This window comes from Thermobia domestica, chromosome 18 (assembly GCF_964235325.1).
Source record: "Thermobia domestica chromosome 18, izTheDome1.hap1.1, whole genome shotgun sequence".
NCBI lineage: Eukaryota > Metazoa > Arthropoda > Insecta > Zygentoma > Lepismatidae > Thermobia > Thermobia domestica.
This window is the reverse complement of record NC_137471.1, coordinates 90,116,160-90,132,050: the sequence shown is the minus strand read 5'-3', so window position 1 is coordinate 90,132,050 and position 15,891 is coordinate 90,116,160. Positions and strand designations below refer to the sequence as shown.

The window sequence follows — 15,891 nt, the reverse complement described above, 5'->3', positions numbered from 1 at the left end:
CTTTCTTGTTCTTGTAGTACTAATTTCCAAACAAGTTAACGAAAAACCAATAAACTGTCAGAAAATCAAACCGGATTTCAAAGACTATTGAAAACTGGTAGAAAACTTTGAAAAACTAGTTTTTGAAATATTTTCCATAAGTAGAAGCTTTGCTTTGTATATACTGAAACACAAACAATCTGCTGAACAAAACAATATATTCACATAAAAAACTACATACGTGTTACAGTTTCGCCAACTAACATTTTGGCTTCATCAGACACTATCAGATAGTGTCTGATGAAGCCAAAATGTTAGTTGGCGAAACTGTAACACGTATGTAGTTTTTTATGTGAATATATTGTTTTGCTCAACAGATTGTTTGTGTTTTAGTTTTTGAAAGTTTTTGAAAACCGAGAAAGCTCTTTGTAACCACCACAAATTCCTAGTATGAATTCGGTTCCTTCGACTGCTAGATATTAATGAAAAGTAACAAATATTTTTACATTGTCTTCAGCTTTGGCCCTTTCTCTACTGGAAATACTAAAATCAACGACTAATTATTGAAATGTTAATCAATACACCAAGCAGGGACGGCACCAGAAACGTTTGATGGGGTGGGCGGAAAAAGGCGGACCTAGTTGCTGGGTGGGCGGACAATGAAAATAAGAACTGGGCAATGTAGACATTTTTTTTGGACAATAATTAAGTTTTAATCTTTAAACTCTTTAGTTAGCTAAGGCTCAGACCGAAATAGGAGAGGGACAAGGATAGGGATGCGCACGAGACAAGATTTGTGGCTGTCTCGTCTCGAAAATGTGCTGTAAAAGTGATGTCTCGACTCGAAAAATGTATATTTTACTATTGGAAGAGCCGTGTCTCGACTCGAATTTTGTCAGGAAAATCCTGTCTCGACTCGTCTCGTGCGCATCCCTAGACAAGGATATGGAAAACAGCTGTCTTGGCCTTATAGAAGGTACAATTCCGGCATTCGCCTGGTGGGACTGAAGAAATGCAGGACTTAGGATGGGCTGCGGGAGTTCGTGGCTATATGCTCGACCTACCGAATTCCGCGTAGCAGACACACTACCTCTACTTCCTTTATATATATATATATATATATATATATATATATATATATATATATATATAACAATAATAACGGCACGTACTGTGTAGTCGATGAAGTTCAAGACAGCTTTACCTTCTCTCCCTCCAAGAATGCACATGAATGCATAAAAATAAAAAAAGGTGAAACAACACAGACTAACAGATAATACTCTACCTTTCGTTAATATCATAAAATACACAATAAGTAAGTAAAGTAAAACAGGAATAAAATAGGTTATTGCAAACATTTTTATCTTTGAAGCATTTATTACAAAAAAGCAAGAGACAAAAAAGTATAAATCATTTATATTTTCTTTCTATATCCTTAATTTGTGCACATTAGATTTTTTGACGTGATCGCTATATGCAACATCAAAGATCTATGTTACTAAAAGAATAGGGAAATTCGACAGCATAATTGTTTGATCATGCCTTACACAAAAATCTTTCAAATTGAAACTTAAGTTGAAAAAAAAAATAAAAAAATAAAACAATTATAAATTGGATAAAGAAGTAAATAGCAATTAACAAAACTTCATCATGATCCACAGAAACAACAATATATTTTAAACTATGAAGGGCTGATCACATGGTAGAACAAGCTTACAATAAACTTTTATACCTGCACTTTAATGGAGTACATTGCGTTGATTGGTATGTCCTGTCCAACATCGAATAATTTTACCACATTCTCTACAGCAATATTTATTACAAGTTTTCTTTCTACTGAAAGGAAACAAAGATAGTTTAGGCGACAGTTTGCCATTCGATTTCTTAGATATGTTTTAACCCGTCTAAGACACGAGAAAGAACGTTCACATGGTGACAGCAATTACGGCTAATTTGTGAATTTTATGAAAAGCAATTTTGAAACGATCCATCACTTCAGTAAACTGGGAAACGGAGGTAATTTTGCATTGCTTTCCCTCCTCATAACGTTTCAAAACTTTCGGGACAAGTTTCATTTCCGCCTCTACACTATCGACATCACATCCATAATGACGTGCAAGTGGTTCAATTTTCTCAAATGAGAGGAAATGTTCACTTATAGGGTGAAGGCTGCTTATTCCAGTGTAAATTGGCGTTCAGCTGTATCTGGAATTATGTTTGTAAATAAAAGCATTGTTCATTGCAGAATTAAACAGGGTCCTTGAACCTATTACATTACAATCAATAGTAATACCTATTGCTTTTGAAGTACAGGATGTCACCTTCATTATTCTACTTCTGTTCGGGTGGGCGGATGGGTGGGCAAGGCCATTCATCGGGTGGGCGGTCGCCCACCCTTAGTGCCGTCCCTGACATCAAATAACTTTCACCTTAGCAGTAAAACCAATATGAAAACAATCCGTAATGTTTACACACGTTTTGTACAATTTCAAGTATATACAAGTAAAATAAAACATATATGAATTGTATAAATCGTGAGTGAATAGTAGCATTGTATATTGTTTTTATGTTGGTACTGCTAAGTTGTAAGTTATCGTGTGTAGTGATCATCAATATTTCAATAACTTGTTGGTCATGAAAAAGTGCCTATTGCTTTGTGTTTTCTAAGAAAAAGACCAAACTGAATAAAATGTTTAAAAAAAAAATTGTAATATTGAAGCTCTCTATTAGTGTTTAGCAGTCGAAGGCAACAAGTTACTGAATCATACTAGAAATATAACAAACCAATTGGGATTTCTGGGCCTTATAATAGATTAGCGTTATCTAATCTTAACAAAATGTGTCGAATTACATCTGTAGAAATTTAGAAACTTGGCGCAATGAGTAAGATACTTAGAAGTAGCGAATTCGGCTGTAGAAAGCTAAAAATACTAGCAGTGGAGGACTGTGCACTAAACACGCACATCCAATTGAACATACGCACAATCATCTGCCACATTTCTTTGTGGAGTATAATTCCGAATGAACGAATCCTTTAGGGAAACAAAAGGAATGAATGTGGAAGGAATCGAAATGACTTCGGCGGAACTATAGATTCAACCAGCATAGTTGACGAAACCAAACATTGTAAGAATGATTCATAAATCATGTGGTATATACACTGACAAGAACGCAGCTTATGAAATGGATAGACACTTTCTAAATATACGCGCAAAATGTTTTCTGCACCATATCATTCTACATAGTTTTGATGATATGGTGAAGAAAAGCAATCTGTTGCCTATGTTCAGAAACATTATGTAATTGTAGCAACATTTTTTTTTCTCGGAATGAATCTTATTGAGTAACAAATGCAATGACTGTAGATGCTTAGTTTTTTTTTCAAAGACTTCACTTCTTTCGGAATTGCGAGGAATTTGGATTGAACCAAGTGAGAGAGCACATTTCAATTCAACCAAATTCAGCGGATACAGTGAAACGAATCTTTATTTGGAATAGATTTCAAATCAATTACAACAAAGGAACCAAACTGACAGCAGAAAGTTAATTTTACGTTATGCATGGAAAGTTAGAACTGGTCGAAGTTTCTGACAAGAAAATATTTTTGACCAGTCAAACTTTCCATCTGACAAGCGGACATTTTTGACTAGTCAAACTTTCCATATGTATCAAAAGTATGATTTTCTTATCTTCAATTTTTACTTCCTAAAAATTGTAACTCACTTATTCTTTTTTTTTTTTTTTTTTTTTTTTTTTTTTTTTTTTTTTTTTTTTTAAACAATGAAAAGGCTTGTGGAAGGGTAAGCCAGGAAATTTATCTTTATCGGACTTTGCCCTGAATAAAGTGTGATTATTAATACCTTGCACGTGTCTGTCGGTTAGAATAGCAGCAGTACCAAAGTTAAAACTTGTAACACGTATTTTTCTTTTTCATTTTCAGGCATGCATGGACGTGAAGTTATTGAGCAAGTGGAGAAAGGGTATCGTATGCCGAAACCGACGTCTCATCATTTGCCTGATACTATATATCGTACGATGCTTCAGTGCTGGGACAATGACCCAGAGAAGAGGCCTACCTTTGAGTACCTTAGGCACTATTTTGATGATTTTAATATAGCTTCAGAAGTACCATACAAAGAAGTCATAGATTGAAATTAAAGGATGAAGGTAAGTTGTAAGTGCTACTTAACTTTAATAAATACTGGATCAGTCCAGAAAGAAACCGAACTTCCAAAATATGTGATCAACGAAACAGTCTTCGACTTTCTGCTTGCCAACTCCGCGTGGTGGGACTTTCCGCAAGCATTTAAAGGATATTGTATCATCCTGCCCTTCATTATTGTGAGACTGTGAGCGTTGGAATTTATTTGTGTACCTACTTTAGGTTATTTTGTGATCTTATAAAAATAAGATCTTGGGAGAGCAGCATGTGTGCATCAAATTTTGTTTCAAATTGGGTAAGACATTTTGAGAATATTGCAAGAAGTGTACAAATACGAATGTATGAATCGAAACCAGAGTTACGAGTGGTTTCAGCGTTTCAGAGTAGGAAGGACATCCATCGAAGATGAGGCAAAATCTGGACGCCTATCAACATCCTGATCATGACATTCACATTTAAAAAAATGTGTGATGTTGTATGAGGAAATCCTAGTTTAACCACTAGCAAAGTAACTGAGTAAATAAACATCAGTAAATTGTCCTGTTGTGTGATCTTAATTTTTAAAAGCTAAATATGCATCGTGTTGCTGCGAAATTCATTCTACGGTTGCTAACAAATGAACAAAAAGAAACGTGTGAAAATCTATAAGAATCTACTCTGAGTCTTGCAAAGGGAGACTCTCTCTTTAAAGATATCATAACAGGTAACAAGACATCGGTCTTTAGCTATGTCGCGTAAACAAAGCCACAGTCATCCGAATGAGTGGGAAATCTTCGCCGAGACCTTTAAAAAAAAATCACATCAAAATCGCTATTTTACAGTATTATTTTCTTTGACTTAGGTATTGTTCTTTACGAGTACGTCTTACATGGTCAAATTATCAACAGAGAAGTAATGAGGCATTTGAAAGAAGCTTTGAGGAAGAAAAGACTGGAAGCTTGAAAACCTATAACAAGGATGCTGCACCATGACAATGTTCCTAACCATTCGGCTCTCCTCCTTTAGGGAAATTTTAGCGAAGAATAATACGACTGTTACTCCAACCATTTACTCGCTTAATTTGGCACCTGTAGAATTCTTTCTATTCACCAATCGCAAATCCACCCTGAAATGTCGCAGTTGTATTCTACAGGATTAACCAAAAGTATGGAAACACCTTAAGTGGTAAACGCTGCAAAATAAAGCCAAATAATAATAATAGATGGGAACAGGTATGAAGAAAATGTTCGAGTACATATCACAATGACGTCTGCTATCTTGAATTTTACGCAGTTGTCTTAAATAGAAACTATAACATATGATTTGTAATTTTAATAGCAAATTTTCGTAGAAAATGGATGGCACTACTATTTTTACTCTAGCGCTACTCATTACGAAGTTGTGACTGTTTCTTTCTTCGACTTGACGGGTGCAGAGCGCATTGGCATTGTGCTAATCTCTGGAGAACGAAGCACCATGGTGGTTCCAGACTGTTTTAACCGTTGTCATTCGGAGAGGAGGACTATTAGCATTGATACTGTATTCAAAGTACCGAAGAAATTGTAAAAACCGGAACTGTAGAAAATCGACCCAAGAGTGATAGATCACGCACGGCAAGAGACGAGGCAGCAGCCGTGGCAGTATTGGTATACTGTAATTCAGTAAAAGTACAAAGAGAAGCATGCATAGTGTAACCCGTGAAAATGATGTTAGTCGCATATCAATCATGCTCATTATCAGTGAATAAGTGATACTCTTATAAGCTGCAACTTTACCAACCTTATAGTTATGATCCAGATCGTCGTCGGGAGTTTGCTCAGTTGGCCACAGAGCAATTGCAACAAAACCCAACATTCGCTTCTGACGCATTGTTTTCTAATGAGTCGAACTTTTACTTGTCGGGCGAGGCTAACAAACATAAAGTGCAGTTTTGGTCGGGTAGTAATCCGCATTGATTTCACGCATCCTAGGTTCCCGGCATGATGTGGTGTGGCGTAGCGTGACGTGTCGAAGACACTTGCTGAGTCCATCCATGGGTTACCGGCGCGTGGTAGAATATATCTTGCCATTACTACTGCTAAGTTTTTCCAACACAATGGCGCACCACCCCATTACAGTACCTGTGTCCATAAGTACCTCGATCAGCAGTTTCCTAATGTGGATTAGTCTGCGAGGTACTATGGAATTGTCACCTCGTTCTTCTGACCTGACCAAGCTGGACTACTACCTGTGCGGCCATGTGAATCTATTGTTTATACGTGAAAATTAGGAATGTGCAGCATCTCAAGGAACGAATAATAAACGTATATTTCAGCATCACAGCCAACACTTTGCGCAACATTTTGGGTGATTAGGAACTCTCAATGCATCTGACAATTGACTGGAATGGGAAACACATTGAACACATGTTACAGTGAGTGGTCCTCTTTGATTGGAAACATAAGAAAGAAACAGTCATAACTTCCTAATAGTTAGCACTAGCAAAAATAACAGCACCATTGAATTTCCACGAAAAGTGCTATTAAAATGATGTATCACATGCTATGGTTTCCATTTAAGCCAATTGCTTAAAATCCAAGATGGCAGAGTAGTTGAGACATGTCTTAAAACATTTTTCTCTCTTCCCTATTCACCACCTACATTGTTACTTTGGTTATATTTTGCAGCGTTTACTTCTTATTAGGATGTTTATACACTTTTAGATTACGCTGCATAGAAGACCTCTGTACATTGTTTCAAATGTGGATTCGAGGAGGTGTTCCACGAGTGGAAGACGCGTTGGGAACGATATATTAATAGTGAGAGAACTGTTTTGATGGAGATAAACCTGCTTTTATGGTTCAATAGGCTACAATATTTGCGCCCTTGTTATGCCACAATATAAAAAATACCTTGAATACCATAAGAGTTAAGTATATATTTGAACTAGTCTTGTCACTTGAGATAAGTAAATAGTACTAGTAACAAAAAATTGTAGCTCTTTCGCCATGTAAAAATGACAGAAATAGAAAGAGGGAAGTCAGAGTAGGAATTCGATAACATCTTAGGTTTCTTTGATAATTTGATAAACACTGGCTAACGTGATTGAGACTACAGCGAGCGAGCAAACGAAACAATTAAATTCATAATAGTTCTATTACTGCTTTGTGTCCGATTCTCAGTCGACATTAACATTTTAGTGATAAATGGGTACAGATATACCTGATAACCCGTAAGTCAGCTGGCAGAATTGCATTTCTAATGTAGAGGTGAAATACAAACTAAAAGTAATACAGATAACATGTTGTAATTAAAAATAAAAATAATAATAATAATAAAATAGCGGTAGAGATAGCGCTTAAGTATATAAGATGCTCAAAGTAGCTTCCATTCTGTTGTATGCAAAGTTCATATCTGCGCAACACTAAAGCACACTAACGTTTTGTCAGAAATTTTAAAATGTAAGTTTTCATATAGATTTAATTCGTTTCATATCATGAATCTTTATGGACAAAACGTTATTTTTTACTGTACTCCAGACGAAAAAATCCATTGGGATAAGACTTGTGGAACGGGAATGCCAGTCAGCAGTAATCCTGCCAATCCATTCATCGAACTTTAACTTAAAAATTCTCTTACAAGTAATCCATAGTCTTCTATTCAGTACCTCTCAGTAGCACTAAAAGCAGCAGACTTCACATAAACAAATGCTTCACCTCATACGAGTATCTCATCACTGATAATGTCAACTAAATTATGGTAAATAGTGCTCTAGTTAAGTAGCTACTATGCTAATCAAACCATAGTCTTAATTAACTGCTAGTTCTAATTATGTGCTACATGCTATATGCGTCAAGTATGGATTTGTACGCATCATTTTGAAATAAATAATTAAACTATGTATATTTTTTGTAAAGTTTGTATTTGTTTTTTATCCTCTTAACACAGTTCTTAGTGTTTCTCTGCTTTATTTTCTTTACACAAATTATTCTTTTCTTTTTCAGGTTGCACTGTCAGCAATAACGAAGCATCTCAACAGTATTTTGACAAAGGAAGGAATACTAAGCCGAAAAAGTGATTTCCAAACCAAAGGATTCTATAGATGCTAATAGTTTTATCATTTAATTGTGTGTGCTTGAATGTGTAGGTATGTTTGAATGAGTGATTTTGCATAATTGACAGTATTACATGAAGTGGAGTGTTAAAATAAAAATAATGATTCCTTTATTTATTGAAAGTGAAAACAGTAGAACCTAATACGGAAGTGAAGTTCTGAATAAATGCTAGCAAATTTATTGCTTGTCATGTAATGTGCTACGCCGTAAAGTTTCTCCTGTATGGCACCAGTAACGAGGTATTCCCATGTTACAGTATGTGCTTCATTCCAGTGTAACTAGATTGGGCATTAATTTATATGTATATGTAGTTGAAGAGACCAGATAAGAGATAACTCCTTTCTGCAACTGAAGTATCGATGCGTAGTTCTTTTTCTATATAACTGTATTCGGTATTGGAAATGATGAAAGTTGTAATTAATTTTAAAATTGCATTATATCTATATTATATAGGTACACTATATACACTCTAAAGTGGGTGGAATTTCATCATATTTTATACTGATCTTGATAGGTCTGTACTTACTTACAGGTACTAATTCTCTTGTCGAGAATTAATACATTTTACAGTGAACGTTATGTACAGAACAAAGAAGATTTAACACTTCGTTTGTATTATCCCCTCCCTCCATTTTTTTGAATTCTTAGACGAGAATTTTTATTTACTTGTGATAAGATGTAACATTGCAAATATACAGTTTGATTTTACTGTGATAGGACTAGTTGTAAATTATTTGTGATGTACACTTGTATTGATAAATTTGGGACAAAGAATCATAGACTTATTGAAGTAGAATATTGTTAATAGACACTAAGTACAGGATCATGAAATCCAATTTTCAATGTCAAAAACAGTATACTTATGATATATATACATAATATTGTTAGTGATTTTTTATAAAAGTTTCTACTCTTTATAGGAATATTTTAAATTCTTTCAGATCACTCCTATTTTGGTGTCAGATTTTGATTTGTACTAAAACTAATAGATACGACAATTTGCATAAATATTAAAAACGAGATAGTTGTGTTTTTAAATCAATGAAAGAAAATAAAAAAATCGTTCATAAAAGTACTTAGCATTTTTATGGGTCATTGTGATTCTATTCAATGTATTCTCGTGGTATATTTACTTTGAAAGAAACTACGTGATAACAGTGGGTTAGTTGGTTTCCTTACATATCCTCTATATCCTGAAGAAACTGAAACTAATTTTGGAAAAGAAAGTATATGTGCCTTAGTGCGCAAATGAATCTTTAATATGTTACGTAAGATATATTTGAAGCTAATTTTATTCAATATTGTGGATATACTAGTAATGTATATGTTGAGTTTCTTACAAGCATTTATGAATGTGTCAGGAAGTACAAACTTCCTTTGTTTCTTACTCTTAATCGAACATATTTTTGGTACTTAAATTTACTTCTAACTCATTGCTTTATATATAATCACATTTCAGGAATCCTAGTCTAGTCCTTCGTATAACATGCTAAAATTTCTCAAGACTTAATAATGTTAGTCGGGATAAAATATCGGAAATGAGTCTTCCTTCTAACAGAGAAAAAAATATTTCGACAGTGGTGAAAGTTACCTCGGTTTTGGTTTCAACGCGAAAATAAATATTTCGAGCTTATTCACCTTTCTTTCAAGTAATTCATTGTGCTACACATAAAGTAGTTATTCTATGGTACTTGAACATATACTACATTAGTCTCTCTCACTTCTGTGAATCTCCGTTCTCTCGTATTGTTAGAATTCTTACATAATTTGATAATTTTATAACGGAAGAAATTTTGTTGTTTGGCAATCCATTACCATAAGCGATGAATAATTTTTTATTTATTTATTTTTTATTTTTTTAAATGAAAGCATCATTTGACTTACAAAAGTCAAATCTACTGGATTCAGTCATGAGCTAAGAACTAACTTGCTAATTTTCAGTTTAAAAAAAAAAATACCTATTGCAGTATTCTATCATTGTTAAAACATTTCCTGCAATACTGATGGCATACTTTGCAAATACTTAAGAACAGCTGTTAATCAGACGTTCGCATACATTCTTCGCAAGCCATTTAATATTGTTTATGAGGCATCGGTCATTTTTAGAAAGATTGTATGTACTTTGTAGGAATTACTTGGCGCTTTTCAAGATATCCTTACAAGATAAATAGAACATCATTGTCCCATACAAAAAAAAAAAAAAAAAAAAAAAAAAAAAAAAAATTGAGAAACAAAGTTCGATTTATATTTGAGGATTTAGGGAGTAAACATTTTCAGTAACATTCTCTATTAATGTTATTAGAGTATGTAGCAAATGTTTTTTAAGATATTTGTGTACGAGGAAATATTATAATGTAAAAGTATTGCTATTACTCTTTGAAAAAAAAGTTTTGGTTGGTGATGGAGACTATTTGAACACTGTTCTTCTACATACGTGTTCGGGAGGATAACCTAATTTTTTACTTGCAATGTGAAAGAATTTCTCAGTCGCTTCCCATAATCATTGTCAAGATATTAAACTTTCGATAAAAGATTATTTAGCTGTGAATGTGTAATACTGCTCACGTATGTGGAAGTGTGATTTATATATATAAAATTTTCGCCTCGGATAAATATATGAAAAGTAAAAACTGTCTTAAAAAAAAAAAAAGTTTTTTATAGTACTAGCAGTAGAACTCTTGTTCTTTGTCACTCAGATACTTAAATAGGAGTAGATGAAAATACAACCGTACTTCTGTGCCTTACTGTATATAGCTTATCAATAAACTACAAAAAATGAGAAGTGAGGATGAATTTTGGTTGAAAATTTAGCTGTGGGAATAAAATAGTATTAGTGTTTTCTAGTGTTACTTGAGGAAACAATTTTTCTGAAAGAAGAAAGAACACCGAACAGGCGTTTTGTGTAAAAGAATTTGCATAATAATAGGACTCTGCAATGCTGCAAACTTGATACGTAACAAGTTGAAAATGCTACCAAGCCATTATTTTATATATATAAAGGGACATTTAATAAACTCCAATTAATAAAATCAATACAGTAGAAACACGAATAATACGCAAACGAATAAGAGGATGGGGTAAAGCAAACCAGTGGATTGATACATGACGATTCCATTACTACTCCAAAGTAAATTCACAAATAAGCAATGGCCGGAGGAGAGAGGGTTACGAACTTCACTGCAAATATGGGGCATTTAGAGCATAGAGAAACATGAAGTTTGTATGGTACTTTTATGATGAAAAAAAAAAAAAAAAGTTTAAAATATTTGGTGATAAATATTTCGGATTCTGAAAGGAGCTTCAGATAAAGATCTTAAAGATAAAATATGTCCCAAATAATAATAATAATAATAATAATAATAATAATAATAATAATAATAATAATAATAATAATAATAATAATAATAATAATATAAAAGCTTGATTCCCTTGTGCAGTGACTGCGCCATATCAGAATAAGTATATCTTCGTGATTCATTTTTGACATGCCGATATACCTATTCTGATACTTTTTAAGTCAGGAATAAGAAACACAATAAGAACTCAGGGTATAATGCGAATTGGCAAGACATTTATTTCAAGCTAAATTAGTGCAATAAATATTTTAAGTAAATCTAAAATTTCATATTGCAACACTTATCAATAATTTTACATTTTGACAAAAGAATATTCTTAATTTGGACACTGATCTCAATAAATCGTGGCATAGTATTGCCAAATTGTATATAAACTCCCCAATAGTTAAAATATTAATAACTTTCATATAAACAATTTTAGGTTCTTCATGTTGAGTTTAATATGGACGTTCGATTTGAAATAGTGCGTATTTTATGCATATTAGTGGTATTTTAGTATCAATTGTGCCTAAATGTTTTTTTCTTCTGAGTTTTCAAAATTTTGATTCTCAAAATTGATCTAGCTGTATCCTTCATCTGTTCGTAAAATACTTATTTCGTTGTTAAAATAGTAGCAGTCGTAGTATTTCTCAAACCATTTAATAAGCAAGGAACATACATGTAATAAGTAAATATGCAGGCTTTAATTCTGCTTGCTTGGTATGAGGTAGCGCTTTGGATAAACTATACTGTTTTGAGTCATAGTATGTGTCCGTTAATATTCTAGTGAGAACATGATAGTTTTCATTCAACATGACACCAAGAATGAACTTCAAAGATGGACCTTGCTCTTTCTAGCCGGTTGCGAATTTATTCAAAGAATCACTAATCGTTAAATATTCTCGGGGTATGCTGTCTGCATTATCAGTGAAAATTCCACGATTATCGAATTTTTGAATGAATCTGAAGCAAGATATAAAACAAGGTGTCTATCTCACGAGTGTAAAGTTAAAACTAATAAAAGAAACTCAACAAAACTAAATTTTCGTATTCGGTTTAGATTAAAATATTTGCTTCGAAGAGAGAACGAAGTGTTGTAACCGATTGTTGGCTATAAAAGATAATAGTTATGTTGTTAGATTAAAATGAAATCTGTTTTGTGTAGCAACTGTACCGGGATATTGCATTTGGCTTCAAAATACTGTAGACCAGGGGCCTATTTCTCAAAGCAACAAGTCTAGTAGTTTTCCATAAGTCCTAAAATATGAAGTAGAAATTCTAAATTAAAGATAGAAATAATTTCTAAATACTACTGCTGATATCCGTAATTTGTCATGATTTCATGATAGATACAAGTGTACAATCTTTGATTTTGAAAAGTTTTACACTAGTACTACAAGACTAGTAGTTTTAAGAAATAGACTTCAAGTAGAACTTCTAAACTGTTATCACGTTCAATAAACAATAATGCAATGCTCTTTTGACCTTCTAAGTCTTCGCTATAATAGGTTGGTATTTAAAAAAAAAATTGAGAATATGTAAAAAATTTCGTGAAAAATTTGTTCCACGTAAAGATTTTTATACAGAAGTCTCAAAATTGCAACTATGTTGAACGTGACTTATATGTATATGACAAATGAGACTTTTTTTTTTTTTTTTTTTTTTTTTTTTTTTTTTTTTTAAATGAATGATAGGAATCATACCTAAAGATTGAGAGGAAAATAAAATAAAGATGGTAGATGATAATATGTGGTTCAGTTTTGTACGAAATTACTTCAATATCGATCATTCTTAACATTATCTATAAAGTTTACCTAAATCATAATTTTCTAGAAAAAAAATTTACAAACCAAATCACACATGACCCAGAAAAAATGCTATTGTGAACACAAGTGTCTTAGCATATAGAAATAAAACTGTTGTGGACCAATATTTTTCTGCTAAGAATGTCAGGAGTAATAATGGAAATAATAAATCATCTCCTGTAATGGAGAAATACAAAATTATGATTAATGTTGTGTTGATCTGTATCGACGTAGTTGCACTAGTTAGATTTCGTCTCTAACAGTTTTAGCAAGAAAATATACGAACAAATCTCGAGACAGAAAAAATGTAAATTACTTATAGACAAAACAATAGTTTTTCAAATACAGATAGGGTACCAAATAGTTTTTCAGTCTATTGTAAGATATTATTGTACTTGAGATTGACTTATAATGTATTTTTGTCTATTCGTGTATTTATTTGTGACCTGCTGTCGAGCAGGCTAATAGTGGCCTCGCCGAAGGTATCCTCTGATAAAAGACGGAAGAGCTTGTATTTCTGCATAATATATGTTAATTCAGAAGTCTCCGTACATACTTTATGAAGTTAGATTCTTACAAATGCAACACAGTACTCAAGTATATTGATTTTTTGAGTAGTAAGTAATTACATATGCAAGTCATATGCAGCAAACATGACATTAAAGTGTTGCTTTGGAAATTGCATGTATATGTATATAAGTGCGTAAGCTTAAAGATCTATATATCTAACATTGTATGTTATACTATTGAATGTGCGTAATGCTTATACCTGTATTGTTATGTTGTTTTTTTTATTTTTTATTTATTTTATTTTATTTTATTTTATTTTTTTTTTTTTTTTTTTTTTTTACACTGAAGAGATCATTTTTCATCAGTTTTTATTTCAAAGAGATTAATTAATCAAAAGTTTTTCGCATTGCCCAACAGAGTTAACAATTAATCAAGTAATTAGATTGGTAATAATGTGCAGGACAAAAACTAAAGTACAGTTCTGAAGAAGTCTACAAATCGTGATTTTAAAAAAATCATAAGTATTATTATAAGATTACCTAATATGAGGATATTTGATAATTATTCTCAGTGGTAAAGAAACTATCATAATTCAAGCAGGACGTATACGCGTATTTGTACTACTTAAACCGAATTGTAAATTAGCTTAATTTTGTACATACTTATATTTATAAATTAGAGGATATCGTTGGCGAGAGAATTTATTGACGAACACACAAATTTATTGTTAAGAGTCTTAATTGTATGTAAATGTTTTGTGCAGATGTAAATTTTTATATCCTTTCTCTCTATATATATATATATTGCCTTTTTGTTTTAATCTTTGAATACAAAGAATGCAGGAAACCTTGTACAAAGATATCAAATAAAATGTTTTATATGTCTGCTCCTTATATTATTTAGTTTTTTCTCTCTCAGAATATCCAAATTAAAAAGTGAGATATAGCCATAATATTTTATTTTGCAGAAAGCCAATGCTATTTTCTTTAGGCGTACATTTTATGACTTAAATTGAGTGAACCAGAGCATCTAGAAGACGTCTCATTGCCTAGAAATAATACTACGTGGCAGACCAGTACTCATACACGCAGATTAAAAGATGGTAGATGAGGTAATAAACACTGTGCGTGGTTGCATACCTCCTCAAAAAGTACTAGTTAAAACGTTCTACAAGAATTCACTAGAAACGTCACGTCAGTACAACGTAAAAAATATACAACACAAGCCGATAGGTAACAAAATAAAGAAATTCCAATTGCTGACTTGGTCATATTAATGATATTGCAACGCTTTTGAGAACGCTTCCAATTTTACTACTACAGGAATTGAACAAAAACTACTATTAAAAGACAACTAAAGAACGCGTAATAACAATAATAATAATAATAATAATAATAATAATACACATAACTGTTTGAGCACATTCATTTTGATCAGTATATCACAAAAATGCGACTACCATACGTTCCTTTTTTATCCCAATCAATGTAGTAAACTGACGGACGTGAAACAAAACATTCGTTCCACTTGCGATGTTTGTTTGTAACAGAGGCTGATGTTTCTGGTTCCAAATCGTATAACGGGACTGCATACCGAAAGGAGTTGTAGAGAGCATGATACTGAGAAGAGTTTTGTTGAAATTAAAAGAGGATGGTTGTCAGAACTGTCACTACAAAAGATGTTCAAAGTTTCGACCCTGTAAATGCAAAGGTTACAGCAGCGGCAAAGGGACCGGCGGACGCATTGATACACTCCTGGCATTTCCCTAATGCTCCAGGCAGCACCAAAAATTCGTGCAACCAAATCCTCTGATTGTACACTCGTCATATAGACTAGTTGATTCATATGGCCCCAAAAAAAGAAATTAAGAGGTTAAGGTCTGGTAAGCAAGGTGGCCAAGACACTGGTCCTTCTCCGCCGATCCCTTTGTTCGGAAAGAATGTGTTGAGAAAATTTCGCATCTCCGCAGCGAAATGTGCTTTAGCACCGTCGTGCATAAACCACGTATTTCGAAACAGCCAGTGGCA

The 15,891-nt window shown here is 33.0% G+C and overlaps 1 protein-coding gene across 4 annotated transcripts in view; it reads left to right on the top strand.

Annotated features, from left to right (window-relative positions):
* The window catches only part of Src64B (Tyrosine-protein kinase Src64B), a 371,393-nt gene extending 360,529 nt beyond the window's left edge, over positions 1-10,864 (top strand). For all 4 annotated transcript variants that reach the window (XM_081745057.1, XM_081745060.1, XM_081745058.1 and 1 more), the window contains 2 exons: positions 3,920-4,146; positions 8,104-10,864. In XM_081745057.1, the coding sequence (XP_081601183.1) occupies positions 3,920-4,131 (212 nt within the window). In that variant the 3' untranslated portion in view covers positions 4,132-4,146; positions 8,104-10,864. The remainder of the gene's footprint in view (positions 1-3,919; positions 4,147-8,103) is intronic.
* Positions 10,865-15,891: the final 5,027 nt, after the last annotated feature.